The sequence below is a fragment of the Rhopalosiphum maidis genome, chromosome 3 (assembly GCF_003676215.2).
Source record: "Rhopalosiphum maidis isolate BTI-1 chromosome 3, ASM367621v3, whole genome shotgun sequence".
Taxonomy (NCBI): domain Eukaryota; kingdom Metazoa; phylum Arthropoda; class Insecta; order Hemiptera; family Aphididae; genus Rhopalosiphum; species Rhopalosiphum maidis.
This window is the reverse complement of record NC_040879.1, coordinates 6,470,696-6,496,571: the sequence shown is the minus strand read 5'-3', so window position 1 is coordinate 6,496,571 and position 25,876 is coordinate 6,470,696. Positions and strand designations below refer to the sequence as shown.

The window sequence follows — 25,876 nt, the reverse complement described above, 5'->3', positions numbered from 1 at the left end:
TATCATTACATCCGATAACGCGAGCTAGAGACCTCCGGTTTATAATTTACCGGGTACATAATATCATATCATTGTGGTGTGCGTCGCGTCGTGATCGCGCGGTCATTATTATCGTGTGTATATTTGTTTTTCTGATTTCCGATGACGAGAAGAAACGAGAAACACGAGATCGTTATTATAATAACGACGGCTCTATGGGACAGCGACCGCGATAATGACACCTATAACCCGTGATCGGTACCTATGCAGCGCGCGTGTGTGTTTAACGGCGCAGCTTAAATGGAAATCGTTCGCCAAGACGGTGTCGCTGCGGTCGAGAGTGTTTGTTTTTGGTCGGAAAACACGTAGTCCACAACACGGCCATTAGGGGCGACGGTCCGTTCTAGTGCGCACCTACACTTACCTATCTATCTGCGTATATTAATATAATATTATAGCCCGTAGGAATAACCGCAATCGGTCGCTGCCTCGGGTCGACATCTCGCCGGATTACAATAATATCATAAGTGCGCGTAGTGCGTATATTATACGGTACGACCGACGGCCGCAGCACGACCGACACCGCCGCCGCACGATTATTAATGTTTAGCGGAGATGTACGATTTTTATTTTTTGGGCGTCTCGCGCGGACACGATTCGTGCGCAGGCCGTGGTTAAGACGGACAACGCCCGGCGCGAAAGAAAATCACGTCACTCTTATTATCGTTATTACGTGTGTGTAATGTGTGAGTATTGCACGCGGGCGCACCACGACAAGTTCTCGTATATGCATAATAATAATATTATGTATATCTGACCCTCTATTTGACCTATACTGTGGGCCAGAACGGACGAGTATAGGACAGATCGTGATTTCCGAATATGTATATATAGTTAAACGCCGCGCGATAATGCGCTTGAACCGATGAGCATTGAAACATTCAGTGGATTTTGAGTTAAGTCATTGTGTTCGATGGTTTGGCAAGACATGACGATTTCATATTATTATCTACATAAATTTTGTGTTTTATTACTTTCATTACAATCGGAAATACCAGAACTAGAGCCATTGATTAAACGCTTATATACGTTTTAGTTTGGACTTGGGTATAGCATGTAGAACGTGGTGGTATTATTTTTACATCGATAAATAGTATCCATGGTACACTTTCACACTAATCAGTAGTGACACTCGACGACAATCCGTGGCCAAAACTATGCCGTCCGTCGATAAGCGGAACTTAGTAAATGTATTTAGAGAGGCTGAAGCCGCGCCTTTATTTTTTATTTTCCTATTATGACATGATTAAATTGTAACATCACTAATTATTAGTATATATTGCAAAACATGACGTAATTACGTAGATAAAATTGTAAAAACATATATTAGACTTTATTCGAGTTCAAAATGTACACCTTTAATTCTGGTCAACAAAATATTTACGTGGAACAATACTCCGTAACATAATATACGTTAAAATTCAAATCACAGACATTCCGTAAAACAGCATTAATTTGAGTATTGATTAATACATTGATCTATCCACATTATACAGTCTATAATTACATTTTAATGATAGAAAGAGGGTGGTGTTTACATTTTATCTCCTTCTTAAAGTCAGAAAAGCCATTGACATAAACCATAACCTTTACATCAAAACTTCCAGATTGGTTCTACTGCTGTTTAAAATTATAATATCAGTTCACCATCACCAGACTAGATCTTATTTGCCATTCATTATTACTTTCATTATTCTATAATTATTTATCAACTATCTTTTAACCCACGCCTTCAAATTTAAATATACTTTTTATTAGCTTGGTAAGTAAATTTGTACATAAACTATAAATATATCACAACTTTCCCCACATTCACAACAAGTTTAGCTCCACTCTACATCCTGTTCGTGTACATAATAAAATATTTTATGTCATCGCGGGTTATACTCGACGCACGAAGAAAGCTTAACCAGTGGCGCAACTTGAGGGTGCAAAAAACGTCTTTAGCACCCTCAAGTTTAAATTAGCACCTCTTGTTTTTTATACCCAACTATTATTATTTTAATGAAATACCGTCAATTGGTAAACTATCAACAGTTTTAGAGGTCTAGTTGCGCTTAACACGGGGGCACACCTTAGTCGATCAGTCAGATTATTTTCAATCTGTCGGTATTATCATCAATATGGTGCGAAGAAATGAACAGAAACGGGGCTTCGGCGGAGTTCCAGAGTTGTATCTAATACCTACGATATTATTGTCATGCGCTATTATTAATAGGCGTAACGACGTCGCCGCGTTGTGTGTATCGACGAATCTAATAATAACAACAACACTGATCGGCGGCGTAACGAGGATTTCCTGCGCGCACCGAGCGCCGACGACGTCTGTGTACAATAATAACAATAAAATTGTGAAAAAAAAAACGCGGCGCGACGAGCGACGGAGCGCAAACCCTGCGGCGGCGGCAGGTGTGCGACGAAATTATATTATTAAATATAGGAAATGAGTAGCGTCACTCAGTCGGTTAGTCAGTCGGCGGCGGCGTGTATTGCGCGCCCGTGTGCGTGTGTTGCGCCGAACGACAATAATTACATATTTTACGCTTGGCGCGCGCGCGCGCGACCGACCGACCGACCGACCGACCGCCCGCCCGCCCGCCCGGTTTACACACCAAACGCACGCACACCACGACGCGACGGTGTATATTTATTATTAAACCGGTGCACAGCAGAGTCCGCCGCGGTTCATCGGCTCGGCGCGTCGGCTATGTTAGCTGTACGCTGTTGTTGTATACAATATAATAACGCAGTGGATTATTATTAAAATATATTCGTATATACGTGTATAATACAATGCAGCGCTGTGAAACGACGGCGGCTGCGCGCTTGTCGCACACGCGCGCGCACGGGTTTTTCCCTAATGAACCGTGCCGCGGGTTTTCCGTCCACCCGGTGGCCCGTTAAAGTTGGTTAGTGTACAGCGCGCGGGCGCACCGCACCGACTCGCTGGGCGGACGGGCGAGTGGTAATTACTTCCGCCCTCCGCCGACGAGTGGGAATGCACGCGGATAATATTATGTATTACAGCGGGTTTATACATTGTGTGTGTGTACAGTATACGTATATACACACTGCCAGGCATTTCGTCGTCGCTAGCGATCCGGTTCGTTTGCTATTCGATTTCGATGGGATCGTCGGATCTCCGCCGACCGTCATCGCGGCTGGCTGCTGCAGTCGTGTCGTCTCGTGTTGATAAACAATATTATAATCGTGTCCAACGACACGCTGCGGCTGTGTACACGCTATTGCACCGCGTACGACAGCCTCGACACGATATTACACCACACTTTGTTTATCGGCAGGTATACGACGATTACTGGTTATTACCCGTCTGGTACGAGTACAAACATAATTCTGGTTTCGGCATACGCAGATTTGATATACCTAGGTACAAGAAATCTGCGGAGGTGAGGGGTATAGTATATTACTGGATATAGTGGCCCGCCGGGGGCTGCGCACCCCCGAATTTAATATAATACTATATACTAACCTAACCTAACTATCGTGGGAAATTATACACTCGTTGAATGAAAATCGCATGATAATGTATATTATTCAAAACTTTTAACAAAAACTAAAAAATAAACGCTTTGAGGTCTTAGAGATTCTGGTAACGAGTATTTTTACTCTTTTTTTTTGAGAAGGGCTAAACGACCCAAGTACCATCCGATTACCACCGGTGGTTTCACAATTGTTTAGGCTAGTTTCATACTAGTAACTAGTTCCTAATATAGCTATTAAAAATATAACGTTACACACTAATAAGTTATAACTAACAAAATATACACTAATCCACTGCAAGAGAAAAATATTTTGATCAGTGATGACATACGTAAGTTTGATCCAATGATCCTTTGACACTATGAACGGAGTGCCGTTAATTTTTAAATCAAAATTATTGCATTTATATATGGAGTTTTTAATTTAATTAATTCTGTTTATTAAAAAAATATGTTTATCAATTAGTAATTTTGTATAGTAGTATACCATGAATAATTTATACAGTAGTATATTTATTATGGCCAAGTGTACGGTTGAAATTGTGAATTTAATTAAATACAACTCTACAAAATAAAATATATGCATTAAGTATTAACGTGTAATTTTTGATAATAAAAACGGAGGTATCGCGCTGTTTAAAAATGCGCCGGTTGAATAGCTTAATTTTAATACAGATTTTGAATTGAATGAAGAATGGCATTACACTAATTTTGTGGTGTCTTTCCAAGTATTGAGATTTGGGCTAGTCCGAGATTAGTTTAGTCTGAACGACTAATAATAGCGTACTCAGGACATGATTTGACCTGATTTTTAAAAATAAAATGTTCTATTAACTTTATTTATCGGGAATCGTTGAAGTTAGAAAAGTTAATAATTTTTTATTTTCAACTCGGCGCAACGGTGTTGCACAAAGGTTAAAAATATATTATTATTTTATATAAAAGTTGTAACAAGTACAGAAAAAGTCTGTTAATTTTATATTTCGACCTCGAAACGACGATGACGTTCGCTGCCGATGTCCACATTAACCACATGGCATGGTACATTATTTTTATAAAACTTATTAAATAACAACCATATTGTTCATGTCTTCATGAATCATAATATTTTATATTATTGTTATCATCATTTTTTTTTCTGAAAGAAAGCCAAAATTTATTTTTATATGCTGATAATTTGGTACATGTCATCACTTTTATTGAATTAAGCCTTTTTCCGATTTTTTGTATGAAGATAAGTTTGAATTTTTCAAAAAAATTTATTGACCCCGGGTTGATTTTACCCATAGAGAGCCTATAATAATTGTAAAAGGTAATTATTACCTACTCATAGTCAACTGTTGGTGTCGACCGGAATATAAATCGCGTATTCAGTGCCACAGTTGATAATAATAATGGCTAATGTATGTGACTAATCGGTCGTGTTGTACGCTTCCTTTTATTTCCAATAATTTGGTTATTATAAAAAAAAAGTATTCGCAAAACTATTCTCGTGTTCTTATTCTTATTGTCATCTGTCGATGGCAAATAACTTGGCGCGACGGCGGCGGCTACGCGAACAACTAAAACCAGTGGTTCTCCGTATTCAATGTTATTTACAATTATTATTATTATTATTTACTAAATTTTAAAATCGGCGTTATGTCAATAATTATTTAAAATGGGAAAACGCCGCCGCTGCCGTTGTGCCAAGTTAACTGTAAACGTTTTCGTGGTAAAAACAATTCCAACGACTGTAGTTCGTCTTGTGTCATATCATTATAGGGTGTTCGTTTTTTTTTCACCGTTATCGTTTCCGAGGAGCACAATAATTATATTACAAAGCGTGACATGGGCTTTTCGGTATCGTCGGCGTCCGGCGACCGGCTCGTAAGTAATAGCAGCATTCGTAGACTGATAAGGGCGGCGGCGGCGGTGCGACCAGTTTTTTTAAAAGTTTTTTATCGTACGCGACGGCCAAGATTGTCGCCGCCGAGTTGTAGTACGGGCAAGACCCGTGTGTACGTGCGTATAGCACAATACACTGTGGTAATGGATAAACTGGTTTCGCCGCCGAGAGCATTTTACTATAATAATATTAATATAATAATAATAATACGTGTAGTAGTAGTAGTAGTAAGTAGTATTAGTATTTAGTATTATTATTATTAGGAGTAGTAGTAGTAGTAGTAGTAGTAGTAGTAGTAGTAGTAGTAGAAGTAGTAGTAGTGATAGCAGTACAACAAGTATACACGCTACATATTATATTATTATAGCGTACTATACCATATACGTATAAGCGACGCGACTGTATACGTATCACATTCGTATCGATTAATTGCCCGGGTCGTCTTATATGCGTTAACATCATTACACGCATTAAAACATACATTAATTTATATTTTTCGGGGTCGTCCTCGTCGTCGAATTACACGTACGGACATTAGTGAGATTACCTATACACAAACTGGCAGACACACGAACGCGCGCGCGTTAATAGATTACATTTTTTTCGGGTCGTCGCCGTCATCGTTGTCGTTGTCCGTAGTATACCCGACTGCAGTCGCTGTCTTAGTCTCTCTATCGCGTGTTCGGGTATTTCTATACATATTAACAATATTATTATACGTATATAATATACCTAATGTTTTTTTTCTCTCCGCGTGTGATATATAATTATTATATTCGTCGTACGCGTCTGCTTGTAATACATATATATATATATATATATATATGTGTGTGTGTGTGTGTCTGTATATAATATATATTATAATGTTATGTCGTGTGTGTGCTATTAGGTTCGCGACCACACGCCCCAAACGTTAGTCGTCGTCATCTTTGTTGTACATAATATTATTATTATTATACATTTTCGGTATATGGACGACGGTACGAATGTCGCTTTTGTCCGACGTGTGGAAATAATAATTAATAACGTACAAATGTAAATGTATGTATATCCACCGTGCACCGGCCGACGGCCGATTATTGCAAGAATGACAGTTGTATTCTACTTTACTCTTAACCAAACCAATAAATATATAAATAGGCATTAGAGCAACAGGAGTTTTAAAAGGGACTTATAAAGTTGTTATAAATGATAGTTCTGGATTGTCGTGACCTGGCATCCGGTATTACGTAGACGTCGCGTCGCGGTAGTCTACCAGTGATATTATAACGATTATATAGATATAATAATATATACATATATTTAGTTTTTATTGATATTTTGATAATTTAAAAGGTCCTTACCATGTTTAACGTTTTTAAGATCTCCAAACCATCTTCAACTACATTTTAAAAACCATACATTTTTTCAATTTTTAAGTAAAGTTCCTAGCAATTTATTTGACTTTCTGTTCTAGTTCTACGTTCTAAAACGTTCTACTATATACTATCCATATCAGCGGTTCTTAAACTTTTGTAGAACACGGACCCCCAATGAAAGATTTTTAGAAATCGTGTACCCCCTACCAATTTTTTGTTGAATAACCTTTTTTTTTTTACAAAACATCGAATGTTATCATAACTAATATTATAATAATTATTTTATATTACAAATTATATAATGTAGACATAACAAAACATACATATTTATAATTATTTTTATTAAACTTAATTTTTCATAAAACTGTAATATAAATTATTTTATTTTTAATATTCTTAAAGCTGCCGTGGACCCCCAACATGAGTATCACGGACCCCCAGGGGGCTGCGGACCACAGGTTAAGAACCGCTGATCTATATTATTCTTTAGAAGTTATAAATTAAGATTTATAACTTTTATTTATTTATTTTCTTAAAATATGCAATAAAAATATAATAAAATATACAATGGCTTACTAATTATTTTAAAAGAGAAGTATCTTATAATTTCAAAATAGATTAAATTAAGTTACTTTTTATTTAATCATAATCATTATTTGGCTTCGTATTAAAATAAATCGTAGAAAATACCTAAATTCATATAATTTTAAATTTGTTTTCGTCAAAGACAACATAATTGATTTTAAGAAAATGAAATAAGAAGTATAATATGAAACGTTATAATATCAATTTTTGAAAACTAATATCAATTAAAAATACAACGCGGCTTCTAGTCTGACACTAATTTCGTTTAAAATTCAAATGTATCATAAAACACGCATTTTCGTACTTATAGTTAAAATATTTAATAATTTGCATTTATGATATATGTTACATGAAACAAAATATGCAAAATAAAAAAGGGGAAAGTAGAAAACTGTTTTGATCTATATTAGATGTAAAATGAATACAAATCAAGAAGTACACTGTAATAAATCGTTGTATACGAAAAATGATTCTTTATGAAGACAATTTATCAGCCTATATTACTAAGTTAATATTTATATTATAAAAATTTTAAATTAAATTAAATTTTAATAACAAAATCATTTATAAATTTTAGTGATTTTGTACAAATCTAATAACTTCAAATGGTTATAAATAAAAATTAGGCCTATGTATTTCTAATATTTATAAATGGCTAAAATAATAATTTATAAAAAAAGTATTTAAAAAAAAGATAAGTTGTATTGTGCACGCATGTTACTGAAAAGGTTAAAAAATTGAAATTTGTATGGAAATGTGTATTTCGGCACTCTCTTTCAATGCCCGAAAACATATTATGTTAAAATCATCCAAGATCCAATTGAAATATTTAATGGTACCACTTACTTCTTAGCGTTAACGCCGTTAACACACTGTACCTACGTATATAAATATACCGTCAATAATTAATTTCAAAACTTCAGCCCTTCAAAATTCTACAGTAGTCAAAAAATGTCCTATAACAATCGATGGATAGGTTAATTAGATGCCCCAGAACTGGATTAATTGTTGTGTTCATCATTAAACCGTCCAAGCACTTTTTATAATATGCACCTCACGTATAACATACGTACAAATCGTACGGTAGGTACCTGGTACCTACAATATGACTGTTGACTAGCGTTTGTCTTGTTGTCGAAGCAACATCTGTATCATATTTTACAATAGCTTTAATAATAACAAATAATAAATATATAATAATAATATATTGTTATGAATGTTATTATTGTTGTTTTATTATAGTTATTAGTGAATTTATAGCCGTCATCGCGATGGAATTCGGCGGCGGTCGACCACCCCAGATTACTAGGCGTCCGCCACCACGACGACCACAAAGGCGAGACTGTCGTATAATTTATAATATAATATATACATATATAATGAACGCACACATATACACGACATATACGTGTAATAGTAATTAAGATAACAAACGCTCGCACGAGCATTATTGGTCTGCCGACCGACGTCGCTCCGGTTATAACGTCATCGTTGTCATATTATATATTATATATATATATAGTGGCGAAGAACAGTTGATATAGGTATACAATATCTTCGAATATTTTGGTGATTTTAACGTACACGAAATCGTGTCGGTGTCTCATTATACTCACATAAAAATATATACACCGGTTTTAATGTACTTAATACGTATATTAATGTACTCGTATTATTAGGTGTAATATATACTAACAGTTATTACACTATATTCGTATATTATATTTTATGGCTATTAGCAACACATTTGGATACAGGATTCATAGTGAATTTACACGGAGCTAAATGACAACTGTTAGGTTGCATAATTATATGGTATCGATAAAAAATTGACAAGATGTTGATAATCTATCTACACATTGTGTTTTAAATCGCATTTGATTAAAACTCGTATTTACGTTTAGCACTAGTGCACCACTGCAGGTGTTTAAAATTTTCTTTTATGTTCTGTGATTAGACAACAAAATTCAACATAACTGTTATTATATTATTTAGTGTTATACTAATCCCAAAAGAATAATTTGAAATTTTCAAATTTCACTATAGGGCTATACTATAGCCGCTATAGGTATATGTATATGCATAACAGGCTAAAATTAATAGCGCATACCATATGTATCGATATATGAGAGCAAATAGCAAGGGACAAGCAGCTTTTTATTGACCATGGTAATAACTAATAATAAATCATTAGTGATTGAAATTTTAGTCTTGTTCGTAAATATATAATATAAAAATATGATACTTAATAATTAGTATACAATAAATCATATTATTTTTAATATTGTAAATGCCACATGTTGCAGTCCGGGACGTCCGTTTCAATCAGACTGCTAATTTGCACTGCAGTAAGATAACACAATATGTGGATACATCGTAACATCATAATGTACTAATGTTCAACTGCTGAAGTTTAATAAATCAGAAACTTAAATGCGTCAATCAAAAAAATAATTCACTTAAAAATTAACATAATAAAAAGAACGATTTTTTAATAAATAAAATAAAAAAATAAAATGTTATTAAGAAAAAAATCAAAATTTGGTTTTGTTGCATAGTAGGTTTTAAGTGTGTACCTCTCCTCATTGTATAGGCTATAATGGATCGATTTAATACGTGTTCAAAGCTTAATTATACATACGAAAAATCTTACGGATGCAAAACGTGGTCGGTAACAAAAGGTGATATTACTGATATTATGGAGAAACTAATGATCTTTAAAAAAAAGTACTCCACCGTATCTATTGTTGAAAACGGAGAATACTAAACAAAAACAAATGAGGAAGTCTACCTGTATAGTTATTTCAAAAACACAACATAAAAACATTTATCAGTAACAAAAAGTAGAAAGGGCAACCTATTCATTTTATTATAAAGAATGATGGTATTAGAAAATAAGTAATGATATACAGTAAGTCTTGTAGTTTTGTAAATTTTTTCCCAGAAAAACATTTAATTTAGGGTAAATTTATTTATTTATAAAGTATTTATAATAAGAAAGTATTATTATACGGTTATTAGTGTTCAAGGAAATGACAAATCGAAAACAAGATTAGAAATAATAATATTACAAACTATTAAAAAATCGTTCGTCCAAACCTATGTAAAAAATAAGTGGACTGAGATATTAGCACTGTAATATTTTTTTTACGCAGTTTAAACACTAATGTATTTCTTGTATAGTTTATGTACAAATTAGCAAATGCGGAAAAATTGTTTTTTCACAAAATTTCAGACACAGACGTTGATCTGTGAACACATTTGAGCACAATAACATATTAAGTACTATCAACGCTGCCGCAACTATAATTTTTATATATATATATATATAAACGGGCAAACCGCATTATATTTTATTTATGTCCATACATCTCTACTTCGAATATATAATATACCTATAATATGGACCGAGGTGCAGTAGCGTAGCAGAGGGAGAGTCCATGGGTGCCTCACTTGAAATTTTTTATTGGTGATATTTTAATGACGATTATAGCCTGATTCCTCACGATATTTTATGGTGTACAACAATCTAGTCCTCCTCCCTAGATAGAAGGAATAACGTTGTTGTAACTAGAAGGGCTATTTAATTGAATTATAACCTATAGGTGGAAAATTTGAAATAACTAAATTACTAAATAAAGTTCTTAATTTAAAAAAAAACATTGATATTACCCATCATAAATTGTTACATAGGAAACATATAGAAAACAATAGGTAAAGTAAGTACCTAGGTATCCTATAGGTATATGTATATTATACAATTATATAAATTATTATATATTGGCTTTTGCTAAAGACAAAGTGATGGATTAAATATAAAAATTATGTTTTTGAAGTTCGAATTTTGAAAATCAAAGTTTCTAGTATTTGAAAACAAATTTAATAGGTAGGTAGTCAGTGGCGTCATTTCAGTTTTTGTTTGACTAGAGCAACTACTGATTTGCCGACTCAAAATTTTTTCCACGCAGTTCACATAGAATAGTGCCATAGTTGATGGGGGGGGTAAATTTTCAGGTATATGACGTCACATATAGGATTTTAAAGTATTAAATACAAACAATTTTGTCAAATATTTATTAGAATTAAAAAGTCAAATATAGAATAATCGAGTAATGTGTAAATAAATCAGCCAATAGGTACCTTTTAATACTGCAGATTTACAAGTAATTAGCAGTATTTACAGTCACATAATGTAAATACTAAACATCTTGATTAATAATACAATATACTTATACTTCTTTAAAAAAATATAACAAAAAAATTAACGAGAAATCTTTACTTATAAAATATCAATATTAAATATTATGATTTATAAGAATGGCCTTTAGTAGTTAAAAATAAGACTTCTTATAATTTTTAAATGTGCCGACTTAAGGTTGATGTAAATGTTAAATTAGGGCAAATGCCCAAGTTGCCCCCACCCATTCCCCAAATGACGCAACTGTAGGTAGTAGGTACAAATAAACAAGAAATGCTAATTATCGGAAAAGATCTATCAATATGATGGTACATTTATTAAAAAATCAAAAAGTATTAATAATTTCACAAAAAAAAGGCAAGCAAACAAAATTACTACCAGATTTACTCGTGATATGTAAGTAATAGAAACCTAATTCAATTTTATTTTACATATAATTCAAATTTAAAAAAAATAGAAGTAGATACTATAACTACTAATTTGCATAAGATTTTAATATTTTAGAAAATAAATTCTTATTTATACAATTTTGATATAAGTTTACCATTGTAAACGAGGCTTTTATTTTATTTTTCACAATAACTTATCTTGGGATAAACCACTGCATTCGCAGTTAATGATTTGTATACCAATTGTTTATTAAAAAAAGAGGGGTATACCAGTTATGTCCAGAAGAAAAATTAATTTTAAAAATAGTTTAAATTGAATTTTTGCTCAAAATGTAATTTTTTTTTAATTTAAATTTTTCTTAGCTAATTATAAATATAAATATAATATATTATAATTATAAATATGACAAAACATCTTTTATTTTACGTTAAGTCTATGTAATATATAAAGGTCAAATTTCTCGATTTCAGTTTCTTGACACACAACTTTTGGTACCTAAAACTTACTTTTTTATCTTGACACAATTTTCTAACACACAAAAAACTACTGGGACAACTTTTGTTGTACCTGAAAAAACCCGAAAGATACCATTCCGTGTTTGCAGTTACAATGTGACACATATACAATATACATGTAACTATTTTATTATTATATTACTTATATTATTGTATCGCATAGTGCGAAAAATGCAAGCGTTTAAGTCTTCTTTTTCTCATAAATAAAGCATAGAGTACGTACTATAGAATACAGCACTATAATAAATAGTTAACTTTCACAATATTATAATTGTGTATTTGTTGTAATTTACAAAATACCTATTATATAATAAATCATCTATTTAATATTTATGTATTTATTAAATATATTTAAATTATAAGTTATAACTAACTTGACTACAACTATCTGCTAACTGCATATAATATAAATACAAACATACACTAATATACAATACCTATTATGAAATGGTTACACATCAAATGTGTCATTCCCCGCAGTACTAATAAAGCACATGCTTATAAAATTCTGATCAGTTGGTATAGCAGAAAGTTTGTTTAACCGAGTGATAGATGTAGTTTCATAATGGATAAAAACCAACGTGAATGCGAGTACTTAGGGGTTGTTGTGAAATTCGCTTTAAAATCAATGATTACTATAAAATTTGATAATATTTGAATGTATATGAATACGAATCCTTATTTTATTGTAATAAACCCCTATTCACAGATAAATACGGGATTATATTATGTATAAAAACGCTCTGAAACAATAAACTTTCTTATAAACCTATTTATAATTTATGATTTTTTTTATGATCATTATTCATTGCTATTAGATGGTAGTGGTGTTCGACCAAAACTTGTTTTTAAAAATATATTTAGGGGTGATATAATTATTATTTAATAAATAATATTATAGTATAATTAAGATGAATAAGCTTTGATACAATTTAATCATCGATCAAAACAATTAGACAAAAATATACCAAAATTCAAAAGTTATACTATCACAATATTATCTGCAGTTGCTCACTCATTGTTAGTGTTACGTGCGCTATTATTTTTCTATTTACATTTTTTGTTTTCTTTGTAATGTGTTTTTTATAATGGGTAACTCTATTACTCTTTTGTACAGAAATATTATAAGATTTATAAGTGACAGAATTAAATGTACAAGTTATTTAAAAATTTAAGAATTATTCCCCATTTGAATTCTAAAATAAGTAACATGAGATGTATAAACACAAAAGACGTTGTTTGCAGAGGAAATAGAAATAAAACTTGTTGAAAGGGAAAAACGAGATTTAGATGCAAGAATATAAGGTCATAATGACTTTAAGATGTATTTAAATAGACTGCCAAATTATCGATTATTGCGCACTGACAATAATTTTTTCTCATATATTAATACCTATCAAATCTCAATGGTAAATATCACAGTACCTAATCCTTCGCTAACCAAAATAGTTGAATTGATTTGATATTGAAGTTATTTTATTCCAGCTAAACAAACAAGTACTCGTACCAGTTGTAGTATCCATGTGATGGTATATTGGTTTAATTTATGACGAGATTTGGCTGTTGATACATTTTCTAAAAAAAATAAAATGGGAGATCCTGGATTAATAGTATTTATTGACGAATCTTTATACCAGAAAAAACGAAGTATAATCGAGGACACTTATAATTTAAAAACAGAGTTCTAGAAAATGATAACAATATCAGAAATTATAGAAATTGTGTTAAAGACCTATGGTTGTATTATAATAATTAATAAACATATCGACAAAATTCGATTTTTTTGTTATACAAAATAATTAAAATAAACATTATTGTAGTTTATTTTAAAACCATTACGAATCTAATCTGCGTTCAACGATTATTGTCGTCCATAGGTCAGCCCGACTCAGGACATCGTCGCCCGTCGAACACATATTATAGTATACTGTAACGAGCATGGGGAGTAAGATAAGAACAGTGTCTATAATTATTGCGGTCTTGACGGGTTCGTCCTAACTATATACATGTTTGAAATGAAATAAAATTAATTCTAAAATAAATTATGTTTTATTTTAAAATAAGCATTTCATACAATATTAACAAATAACAACCAATAATATTAATAATATAATCACACGTAACAATGAAAATCTGTCAGTTGATCACGTAACAACAATTATACCGATATTATTATTATATTATTATTAGCTATATTGATGTAATGATATATGTTTATACTCTTTAAAGTTTAATTAAAATATTACAAATTTATTGATTTCAACCACATATTGCATAAATCACGTATAGTTACCATCATAGATTGTATGCACTATGCAGGTATACTAGTCGCCTATATATACAGAACCTTTATAGATTCATAGCATATAAACACTACAGAATAACCAAGACACATATGTATATTATATACAGTTAACCGTAAAACTTATTTAACTTATTTAACTTATTTTGTTAATAATACAATTTTAATAGATAGGACTTTGTGTTTAACAAAAATTAACCTTCAATTTTTTTAAATTTTTTTTTCTAAATCGATCAAGATAAAAAAAATTATAAATGAAGAAGCATAATAACATATAACAATGATTTATACAATTATACCTCAATATTTTATCTAGGTTTCACTAACAAACTGTGAATCAACCACGTGCGCACACATTTTATTTTTGTTGTCAATATACAACGTCTGTTTGCAGTTGCAGATGTTGTTAACACATTTTTTGGAGGTTTTCAATTTTTTTTTTTTTGTAGGTTTATTTTATTAGCCTTCTCGATCAATCTCTCGTGCCCTTATCGTCGTAGCAGCAGCAGAAATTGCTGTTGCTGCCATATCACTACTTACGTTTTATATATATATATACAAGAGATATGACCATAATTTATGCGAATTTTTTTCTTACATAATTAAAGAATATACCACCAGATTATTCAGTTAATCGATTCACGCATTAATTATAATATAATGTACCAACAAACTGCATGATATATTTATCGAATTTATTCACATAGGCATACAGTATACACACAACACAGGTGTCATTATACTGTTGCATTTGTAACCTAAATGATATAAAACTTAATTTATACACTCCTTATAGCTAATACACTATATAAAATACGTAAACGTCATTATTTTCGAAGCGAATAAGTTACGGGATTTTGGATGGTAATGGTTTATAGAGGTATGTAAAAAACATTTAATGGAATGATGTGAAATGACGCATATACATGTTGTATGAGAAAATCTATAGGTAGTTTAATTGATACAAAATAATGAAGAATAAAAAATCATTTACATACTCTTAGTCAGGTTAAATTGGTTAATGAATGTAGTCTTATACGTATAGGTGTCATTTGGAAATGCCAACTATAATATTATATATATATATACCAACAGTTGACAATTCATATCTTACAAGCGTACGTGAACATCACATAATACACAATATAAAGGTAGATGTATTAGATAATACATCATAGATATATCATTATATCAATTGAATATTGAAATAGGTATACACTAACCGTGATCGTCTCTGTCATCTTCATCGCCGCTGCCGTCGACGTCCCGGTCGCAACGGCCGCGAACGGTGTCCTCGCCTACCAAACTTCTGATGGAAAACACCGACTTGGCCGGTCTACCGCTGCCGCTGCGCCGGCGACCGTGATTGCCGCCGTCGTTGGAATCGCCTCCACCGCCGGAACTGGCCCGCGTGCTCAAATCCATGACTACGGCGGCGCAGTGGTTACGGGTCTCCGAAGCAATCATCGCGTTGACGGTGCTGATGGTGTAGACACGGACGGTGCCGATGACATTTATGGCGGGCACGACGCCGACACAAATAACGCACGCGATTGTATACAAAAACTGTTTTTGATACTTTTATTCGTATTCAATATATTAAAGGTATCGAGAGACGCAGACCGCAAAGAAATAATTACAAGTTTTTCTTTCCGGCGCTTTCAGCCGGCCGAAACTAAGATGTTCGATAAGAATTTTTTTAAATTAAAATCGGACTTACGCAAAATCAATTAACTCATGCGTGTAAAACTGTTTTATTCACGTTATGAATAAATAACAATATAGTTATAGTACAGTTATAGTATAATGAAAATAATATTACATAACGCGATGTATTATTACAAAAATCACTGTACGCCACGAGCGAGATACGCACGCACTACCGTCGCCGTTGCTGCCGCTGTACTGCACTACTGCGCGAGCAAGCACCGTGCACGAGCGCGTAATAATAATAATAATAATTAGTATACACAACCACAGCAACCTGCTGCTGCCGGAGAAGGTATACAATTAATGGTACATGGTCACAACATGGTAGTTGCGCTGTTACATGGTTGTAGGCGGTAGTGGTGGTAGCGTCGACGTCTCGTAGCAGTGGCGGTAACCATGGTGTCTGTCTGGAGGAGGAGCGACGCCGACCGACCAATCGTTGGCGACTACAAGATTCCTCCTATATAATAAATATTAATAATATTATAATTAGAGACTAGATTAATATTCTCTTAGAATAGCCTAAACAAAACGCTGATATTGTATTAAAGGATTGAAAATAATTTTCCAAGATTCTTTAATAATAGCAGTAAAATATGCAAAAACTATGCTTTCACGTAAATATAATTATGTAATTATAAACAATAATTCAAAATATGTTTTTATAAACAAAAAAAAAAATACAAAATAAAAAAGAAATTGATATAAATAGGAATACAATAAAATCCCATTACAACGAACTCCGGGGGACCGAATTTTTTTTTCGTTGTATTGGTATTCGTTTGACGGGAATTAACTGTATAATAATATATAATGTCATTCGAAAAAAAAAACAGTTGTACATTTTATTTAATTAAATAATATTTAAAAAAAAAATATAGAATATCAGGCAATATTTTATATATTATATGTACTTGGACATGGTACGGAGCTTTTATAAATACTTTTTTTTTATATTACTAGATAATTTATTTACGTCTGAATAATACATTTTTCTGACTTCTACACGGTAAGTCAGTAACGTGAATTAAATTGGGATAAAAAAAACTTTTAATGTCTGCAGTCCAGTCTTCAACATATATAGAGCAGCATCCGAAAGCATTATTAACAACAATTTTTCATTATTTTCATCCAAGCGCCACGGTAATTTTAATCATTGATTATAATCACTGTTTGAACCATCATTAACAAATCGAGCTACTTCATACTTATAATTGTTAAGAGGAAATAACGAGCTAGAAAATTCGATCAATAAATTCGCCACCTATCTATTATCTTATCGACAGCAATCCACTATCCAGATATTATGATCGCTTATTTCATTTTTTATATCAGATAAAATCGAATTAACAATAAAAGTGAAAGATAATTTTACTTATAAACTGTCATTTTTGTCATTATGATTTTTTCATAAAATACGCGAAATTATGGATTTTGCGATTTATGCCACGGTATATTAGTGGCAATAATACTCTTACAAAAAACAATTAATATTGTTAATAATTTATAGACAAAAACAAATGTAAAATATGTTTGTATAATATTTAAAATATATGCAGCTTACAATTATTGTATATTAAACCAAAAAACTGGTTAGAATATTGATATATTATCTATTATAGTATCTTACATTTTTTCTTATCGACAATAAAATAATTTTTTCACATATTATTAATACAAGCTGTAAAATGATCGATCATATTTGTCTGTAATATACCAACATATTTTACTAAAGTAATTAAAATGTTATTTAGCGCTATAAATAAAAATAGATCGAGTCGTGAGTGGTTTTGCCCATTGGGTAAGTTTTTGTATTGTAAGTTTACGAAAGGCGCAAAACTGTTTTGATAATAAATCAAGATATTATTTTATGTATTGTCTTCCCTAAAATATTTTTAATTGTATCTCTATCCAGAACGGTATAGTTATCTTTATTTTTATTATTTCGTGTAACTTTACTAATAGCATTAATAAAGATACTAATATCAAATGCTAATAGCATAGTTTTAATGTTATAATTATATTATTTAAAAAATAATATTTGTGTACTGCAATAATAATAATATTATATTATTATCATTATTCATTACACAAACCCCTGTGACCAAGTAATTGAATTATTGAAAAACAAGAATAAATTGCTTTTTATAGAACTTAGTTATTAAGGACTAAGGTGTATGTACCTACTTAATAATGACTGATTATTAATTTGAATTAAAATATATTTATGTTTTAGAAATGTAATTACTATTAATTTAATCATATAATTAAGAAACTAAAAATTGATAATTGTGGAGAAAATTGTCAATTATTTTTATATAGTAAATTAGTTAAGACAAGCAAATATATGAAGAACAGTTAGAGAAATAATAAAATGTATTAATATTTATATAAAAGGATTAGAACATTAAAATGAAAGTTTGAATTGAATGTCAATTAGTTACAAAATATTTAAGGATATTTTCAGTGTATATTTAAAAATGTAATAAGATCAAACTTCAAGTTCAAGTTAGAACAGGTTACCCTCATCTGACTAACTCAAAACTGTTAGCTATAATTATAAGTATTATAAATTATTTTAATAATTTAGGGATGAAACTAAACAAATTTGAAATTTAAATAAAATTATGCCCATTTTGAGGGAAGTTACATTTGCGGCCGGTTTAATCCATATTTCCCGGGCCGAAAAAAATCACCAATCCACTAATGTTGTCAAGAGAAACAAATTTAATAATGCTATAACCAATAGTCAAAAATAAAAACTACGAGCACAACAACGTATTTTCCTTAAAAATTAAACAAATTTCTAATACTTACGTACCTAATACCTATATATAGTTTTAAATGTGATGTAACGGTGTAACAACAGTGTGCATACTACCTATATTGTTTTGTAGAAGTAATAACTCGATATAGTGATATTACTGTTAAAATTTTTCATAAAATAAATAATAAAAATGCATATTACGTTATTACCTATTATATATAATATTAATTTAATATACATATTACTTACCATTGACGCATTAATTGAATAATTCTTAACGGCATAAGAAATAAAAATTAAAAATCATAAACTCGAAAGGTATGTAATAAAACTGCATTATTACCTTTTGTTTATCAAAACATTATCATGATAAATTACCAACAGACCCATTAATGCCATACATAATATCATAGTATCGGACATAGTATTGTTTGTGAATACTGTGTAGTGAACGAGTATAGATTAAAATGGAGATCCGAGACATCGATTTGGGTATTATATTACATTATTACCGAAATACCGAACCCTATCGGCAGGCTAAGCACGCGTACTACGCGAATGCACTTCTAGACTTCTAGTAATACTAACCTGTAGTCTTGTAGAGCTTATAAATCATAATGTAACGTATTACAAACAATATAACATTAATTATTAAACATTTTCAAAAAAACATAGGTACAGCATATTATAACATAATAGGTAATAGAGGTCGTACTTACCTACATAATTTTTTTTTTTTTTTACTCGACATATACAAGTGTTTATACTACAGGAGAATTTATAACCATTCATAAATCATCATAATCATAAACTATAAAAATTAATTGTTGACTAAATATGTATATCGTGTTATTTTCACTCCACGTTGAGACAATTAATTGGATCGACTTCCTTGACCGATCGCGTTGTAATCCGCTCAATACCGCGGGCTGCGCTATATGTTATGCGATTATAATTTACAATCTACTGCATCGTAAAATATAGCAGCTATTGTCCAAATTCTAGTAAATCTGGCAAGGTTCTACAAGTTAGGCAAGAAATCTATTAAATTCGTCATGGTCACGGTGTACACAAGTTTAGATAATACTGCATAATATTATAATTTATAGGGTATCAGGTATACAGCATAAGGTAAATATAGTGCGGCTTAACTGTATAATTTGGTCTTTATTTAATAAGTTATGTGCGTAATAACTAAAAACTAATAAGTATTATTAGTTAGTCTAACAAATTATTATATACCCAAGTAACCAACACGGAAATACGTATTATTATTTTATTATCAAACACGTAAACGATTTTTTTTGTGTGAGAGCCAGCAGGAGTGGTTAAGATTTTATACTTCCATACTTTTTAATGGAATTAACTGCAACAAAATTTCAAAAGCAGCCAACAATATTTACGAAATAGGTCAGATAAGACCATCATCATAGTTACTAGCTATAGACATTGATCATTATCCTTTATATTATCACAATTTACCTTGGTATTCGATCAAATTCAAAATAAAAAAATCACAATTTTTTTTAATATAAGGTCTGTTGCTATTAATATACTTACACTATGTATAAGAGCTATAAGCCATTGTACACACATTAGAGATTTGACATCAGCACTTTACAGACTTCCGAACTTCAACGATTACGATACAGCAATCTACTACTGTACAACTTAAGTTACATACTTTATAAATACATGGACAATAAAATCTATACTTAATAATAACTGACCTGTAGACTGTAGTTGAATCCTGGTTATTTAAATAAATTCAATATCCTTATATCTATCTATATACATATACAGATTACAGATACGATAATTATATCTATACAGTACACGGTCCCAAGAATCTCCCTAAGTATATCTTACATTGCATACGAATTTTAAATAAATATATAAATTGTTTTGCCAAAAATTCAATGGACTCGTGGACGATAGACATGGAGGATAACCATAGGCGCAAATCTTAAGGTGGCTAAGGGGACTTTGCCCCTTCCATTTTATTCGATATATATATTTAATAAAGTCATATTATTATCTACATATTTTGATGATTTTAAATGTGCATACATTTTTAACTAATTTTTAATAAATTAATTTTCGGGTGATACTCTTATAAATAATAACATTTATTTTCTTAGGTTAATTATCAGAGAATACCAAGGTATTCAATTTAAATATTTAATAGACGAAAACACACTTGGAAAAATGGTGAGACAATTTTTTTAAATTATAGGCTGTTAGTTTACGGTGTATCGGGTGTACGGTATATTCTTTGTTGCAATAGTTATATTAACTATACTCATAGATACATTTTTGTATCAAACTTTTTGGCGAGTTTTTTTTTTTTTAGTATTACCCATTATTTAATACTTCTCATAAACACAAATACATTAAAAAATCAAGAGCCTCGTTGGAAATAAAAAAATAAGTAAAATAATATTTATCCAAATTTGTAGCATGAAATGGTTTAAAATTAAAACCATCAAAATTAAAAATATACATATATTTATATCAAATTTATTGATTAATATATTAATTTGTTTAATTTGTATATGCATTTATTATATTTATGACTATAAATTAAAATATTATATAATATTTTATATTTATAACGTTATATTAAACGGCAGTAGCGTACGCAAGATTTTAGTTCGGGTAGGGTTTTCACTATAGGTTGATTAGAGACATGTGGGGGGCTTCCCCCCCGAACTATAGCTGAACTAGTAAATAACAAGCATCACCAACATTTCATAACACAGAATAATTCTTTCAAAATAAATTCAAAGTTTGAACTATAATTTATTATCAATATCTAATCAAATATTTGAATAATGATAATTGATAATATAAATATTATGACACGGTGTCGCGCTGATAACATAAAAATAAAAACATTGTTAATAGGTTTATCACTTATACTAGTATATGATCTAAGGTTTATCGTCTATGGTATAAACGTCCGCCCCGGTTGTAGGCCTAGACCTTCTATCAGTTATATCTACAACCGTGGTGTATTGGTGTAAACATTGCCAAGTGTCACAAATGACAGACGTACTTCAGTGATAATTTGGAGTTGGCAAGTTGTTTGTTCAAAAACCATGGTCCATAGGCAATAGACATATTATTTAACAAATAAGAAATATTAAGAGGAGAAAGAAATTTCGGGGGGGGGGGGGGGGCTAGAACCCTACCCCTGCGTACGCCACTGTTAAACAGCAATAAAGTATAAACCATTATTATTATTATTAAATTATTACTGATAGTTTTTTAAATAAGAACCATGTTGTAAAAGAGCTTTTATAGTTCATGTATTTCCATAACATTAACTCCAAGAATGAAGCCCAAAGTAATCATTGATTACAATACAGGAAAATGTGGTATCGACAAATCTGATCAAATGGCTTCATATGCTTGTGTAAATAGAAGAGGCATAAAATGGTACAGAAAAGTTGCATTAGAACTGATTACTGGAATGGCTATGGTAAACGCTTGTATTATTTTTAAAGAATTAACTAAGTCCAAAATAACTATAGCTTCTTTTCGACGTGAAGTTTGTAAATCATTACAAATGAAACAAATAGAAACTCAAACTAGACTTCCTCCAACAAAACCAATGATTCATATTCTTCAGTCAAGAACCGGTGGTGGTACAAGTGATCGAAAACAGTGTGTTTTATGTTATGAAAACTTAACAAAATTAAAAAAATTAAGCAGGAATGAAGCAAGGAAAAGGGTTAAAAAAGTCAAAACATTTTGCAATGGATGTCCAAAAAACCAACAATGTGTTTTGAGTGTCACATTTCAAAACATAAATAATAATCTTTTTAATGTTTTAATGACCTTTTTTGTTTTTAATATTCTATTCACTTTGTTGAACTTTATTTTAGTAAGAACTAAAAAGATTTACTTACTATTTGTTTTGTTTGAATATTATAAAAATTGTTAATATGAATATTTTTAACTATGAGCTTGTGAAGTTTTAAATTTTATATATCATACAATTTGTTTAAACTATTTCAGTAAGGGTAACTGTATTAAGTTTATTTTAATTTGATAAATATATGCTATGAAAAATAAAATGATAAATCATTTCCGGTTGGCTCAAATATCTATATTTCAAATCAATTTTTGTCAGAGAAATATTGTTTTAACAAAAAAATGGCTAAGGAAAAAGTTTCTTAAAATTTAATTTTATATATATTCCAATTTTAATATTTATTTTTTTTGCAATTTTTGTATCATGCATAATAATGTATGTACACATTGAAAATGATTATATTATGAATTAAAATGTTCTCAAGAATATTTTTGGGCAAAAAAAGTATTCAAAATGAATAATTATCAATAAAAAAAATTGAAAATAAAAAAAAAGATTGTCAGTTATAAATGACTGACGTGGCCACAATGCTAATATCCATGTCAGTCACATATGACTGACAAAGCGCGAGGATACGAATTAGGAAAATATTCGAGAATCCTAGTAGATAACTAAGAGTCAGTCATAGATGACTGACATGGCAGTTAGAGTGTTAGGGAACAGAAGCTTCAATTAATAATTAACTTGTAACACACAAGCAAGCGTGGGCTTATCATATTCAAATTTCAAATTACGCAAGTGACATAAATACAAAATAGTCAACAGCATTGACGCGAAACGTTAAACACATGTAAACAAAAATAAAAATAATTATATCCTTAAATTATTCTTGAGATAGTATTTGATCGCCTACAATAGATTAATTTAAAATTAAATAGATACAATATTCTAAAATATTATCTTATGCTACGACAAATAATCAAAAAATAATTTTGTAAAAAAAGTGTCATGGGCCCACTCGGAGCTAGCCCTTCCTGTCCCACCCTCTCTTCGGCTCTGACAATTATCCTATAGCTAACATATAAAACGAGTTAAATTTACAAAATATACAACAGATAGCAAAATACTCTATTTCATTATTAAGTACTTAAATTTTACCAACAAGTCTACAACGACAATAGCTATGAGTAATAACATTTTTACAAATAATTGAAATAACCAGCCTATAGCGGCATAATATGCACATTAATTAATAATTACACGCACGCACCCACGCATGTGATTATTACACACACACCCGTCGCGTTTAGTAAAGACATTAATATAAATAATACCTATTAATAATATTATGCGTTCATATTAATGTAAACAAGCACGATTAATAACAATTATTTGTGGTTTTTTATACATTTTAATAGGCCGCGGTAGGGTTCAGTCGATAGGGCCGATGGTCATAGTGGTTACAAGCGGTTCGATGGGAAAGCGGTGTTGGTGGTGTGTGTAATCATTAATAGGCTATCCACATGGTAATCGTCGTTCACTCTTTCGGTCGCAGCGGGCGATCGCTGACCCGCAGTGATAAAAGATCTCGTGCCGCCGTCGTAATATTGAATTTTTATGATGACAAAATAGAGATCTGGTAAATTTATTTGTAATTGAAGTATTGAACGATAGTGTACCTATACGTCACAGCAATATTAATTTCCAATTCCTTGTTGTAGAGTGCGGTGAAGGAAGCATTTCGCAATATATACCATAGCCACAATTTACACAATTTACTGTTAACGAATGTATCTTAGTCGATTCAATTAAACAGCAAATAACAAAATTATTATTTATTATAATGTATATTATCTGTAACTCGTTTGAATTTCGCACAAAACTGTACAATAATTTAAAAATCAAAAATAACCTTTTCTGGCTTTTCTATTTATTGTGTCTAAACCTAATAATATACTATAGTACAGTAACCTCCCTTACGAACATTTATAAAAACGGAGATTTTTTGAGAACAAGCTACAAACTTTCCACGAACTTGAACTCTGAATATTGAACAACATTTCAGCGACCTAGTATTTAGATGAGGTTTCATTAAATAATAATTATTAATATTACATTATTAAAATTTACAAATTGTAATTGATTCTTATACAATAGCAGTAATATTACACTAATATTTTATTATTTCTCTTGACATAGTGTGGAATTAATTTTAATTTTAATTCAACTTATCACGGTCATATAAAAAAAATATTAATATTATTTTATAATATATTACACTATCCTCATTTCAAATAAAATAAAATAAAAATATTTATAGTTTTTAAATTTAAATCGAGAATTGTGTACGGTACACAAATAGATAGTTTGGAAAGAGATTTGCTTAATACCTAGGTCCAATTAACTAAAACTTATTACCTCTACAGAATTATATTGTTGATTGTGCCGCTTTAAAATATAGTAATATAGGTATGTATGTATTAAAAAGTTCATTAAAATTTGGTTATTAAATTAACTATAATATACATAATTGTATTTATTAAATTTTTAACCCCCAAGGGATAATAAGTACAGACAAAATTATACAAGTAGTATAAACTTAAAACTAACTACTATTATATAAACACAAAAAAAATATATATCTTTTAATTTGGCTAGTGAGTCAAAATTTGATAAATTATAGCAATAATATAAAAAACGATACTCCGGACTATTAGTAATTGAATTACTCGAGCAATGATTAACAAAAAAATAATAAATAAACAATTAAGTAAAGATGAGTTTTTTATGATTCTATTAATTTT

At 30.6% G+C, this 25,876-nt stretch overlaps 1 protein-coding gene across 1 annotated transcript in view; it reads right to left on the bottom strand.

Annotated features, from left to right (window-relative positions):
- Nucleotides 1–16,660, bottom strand: part of LOC113559780 (AF4/FMR2 family member 4-like) — a 67,806-nt gene extending 51,146 nt beyond the window's left edge. Inside the window, exon 1 of the mRNA XM_026965532.1 lies at nucleotides 15,999–16,660. Within this exon, the coding sequence (XP_026821333.1) occupies nucleotides 15,999–16,242 (244 nt within the window). The 5' untranslated portion in view covers nucleotides 16,243–16,660. The remainder of the gene's footprint in view (nucleotides 1–15,998) is intronic.
- Between the last annotated feature and the right edge of the window lie 9,216 nt (nucleotides 16,661–25,876).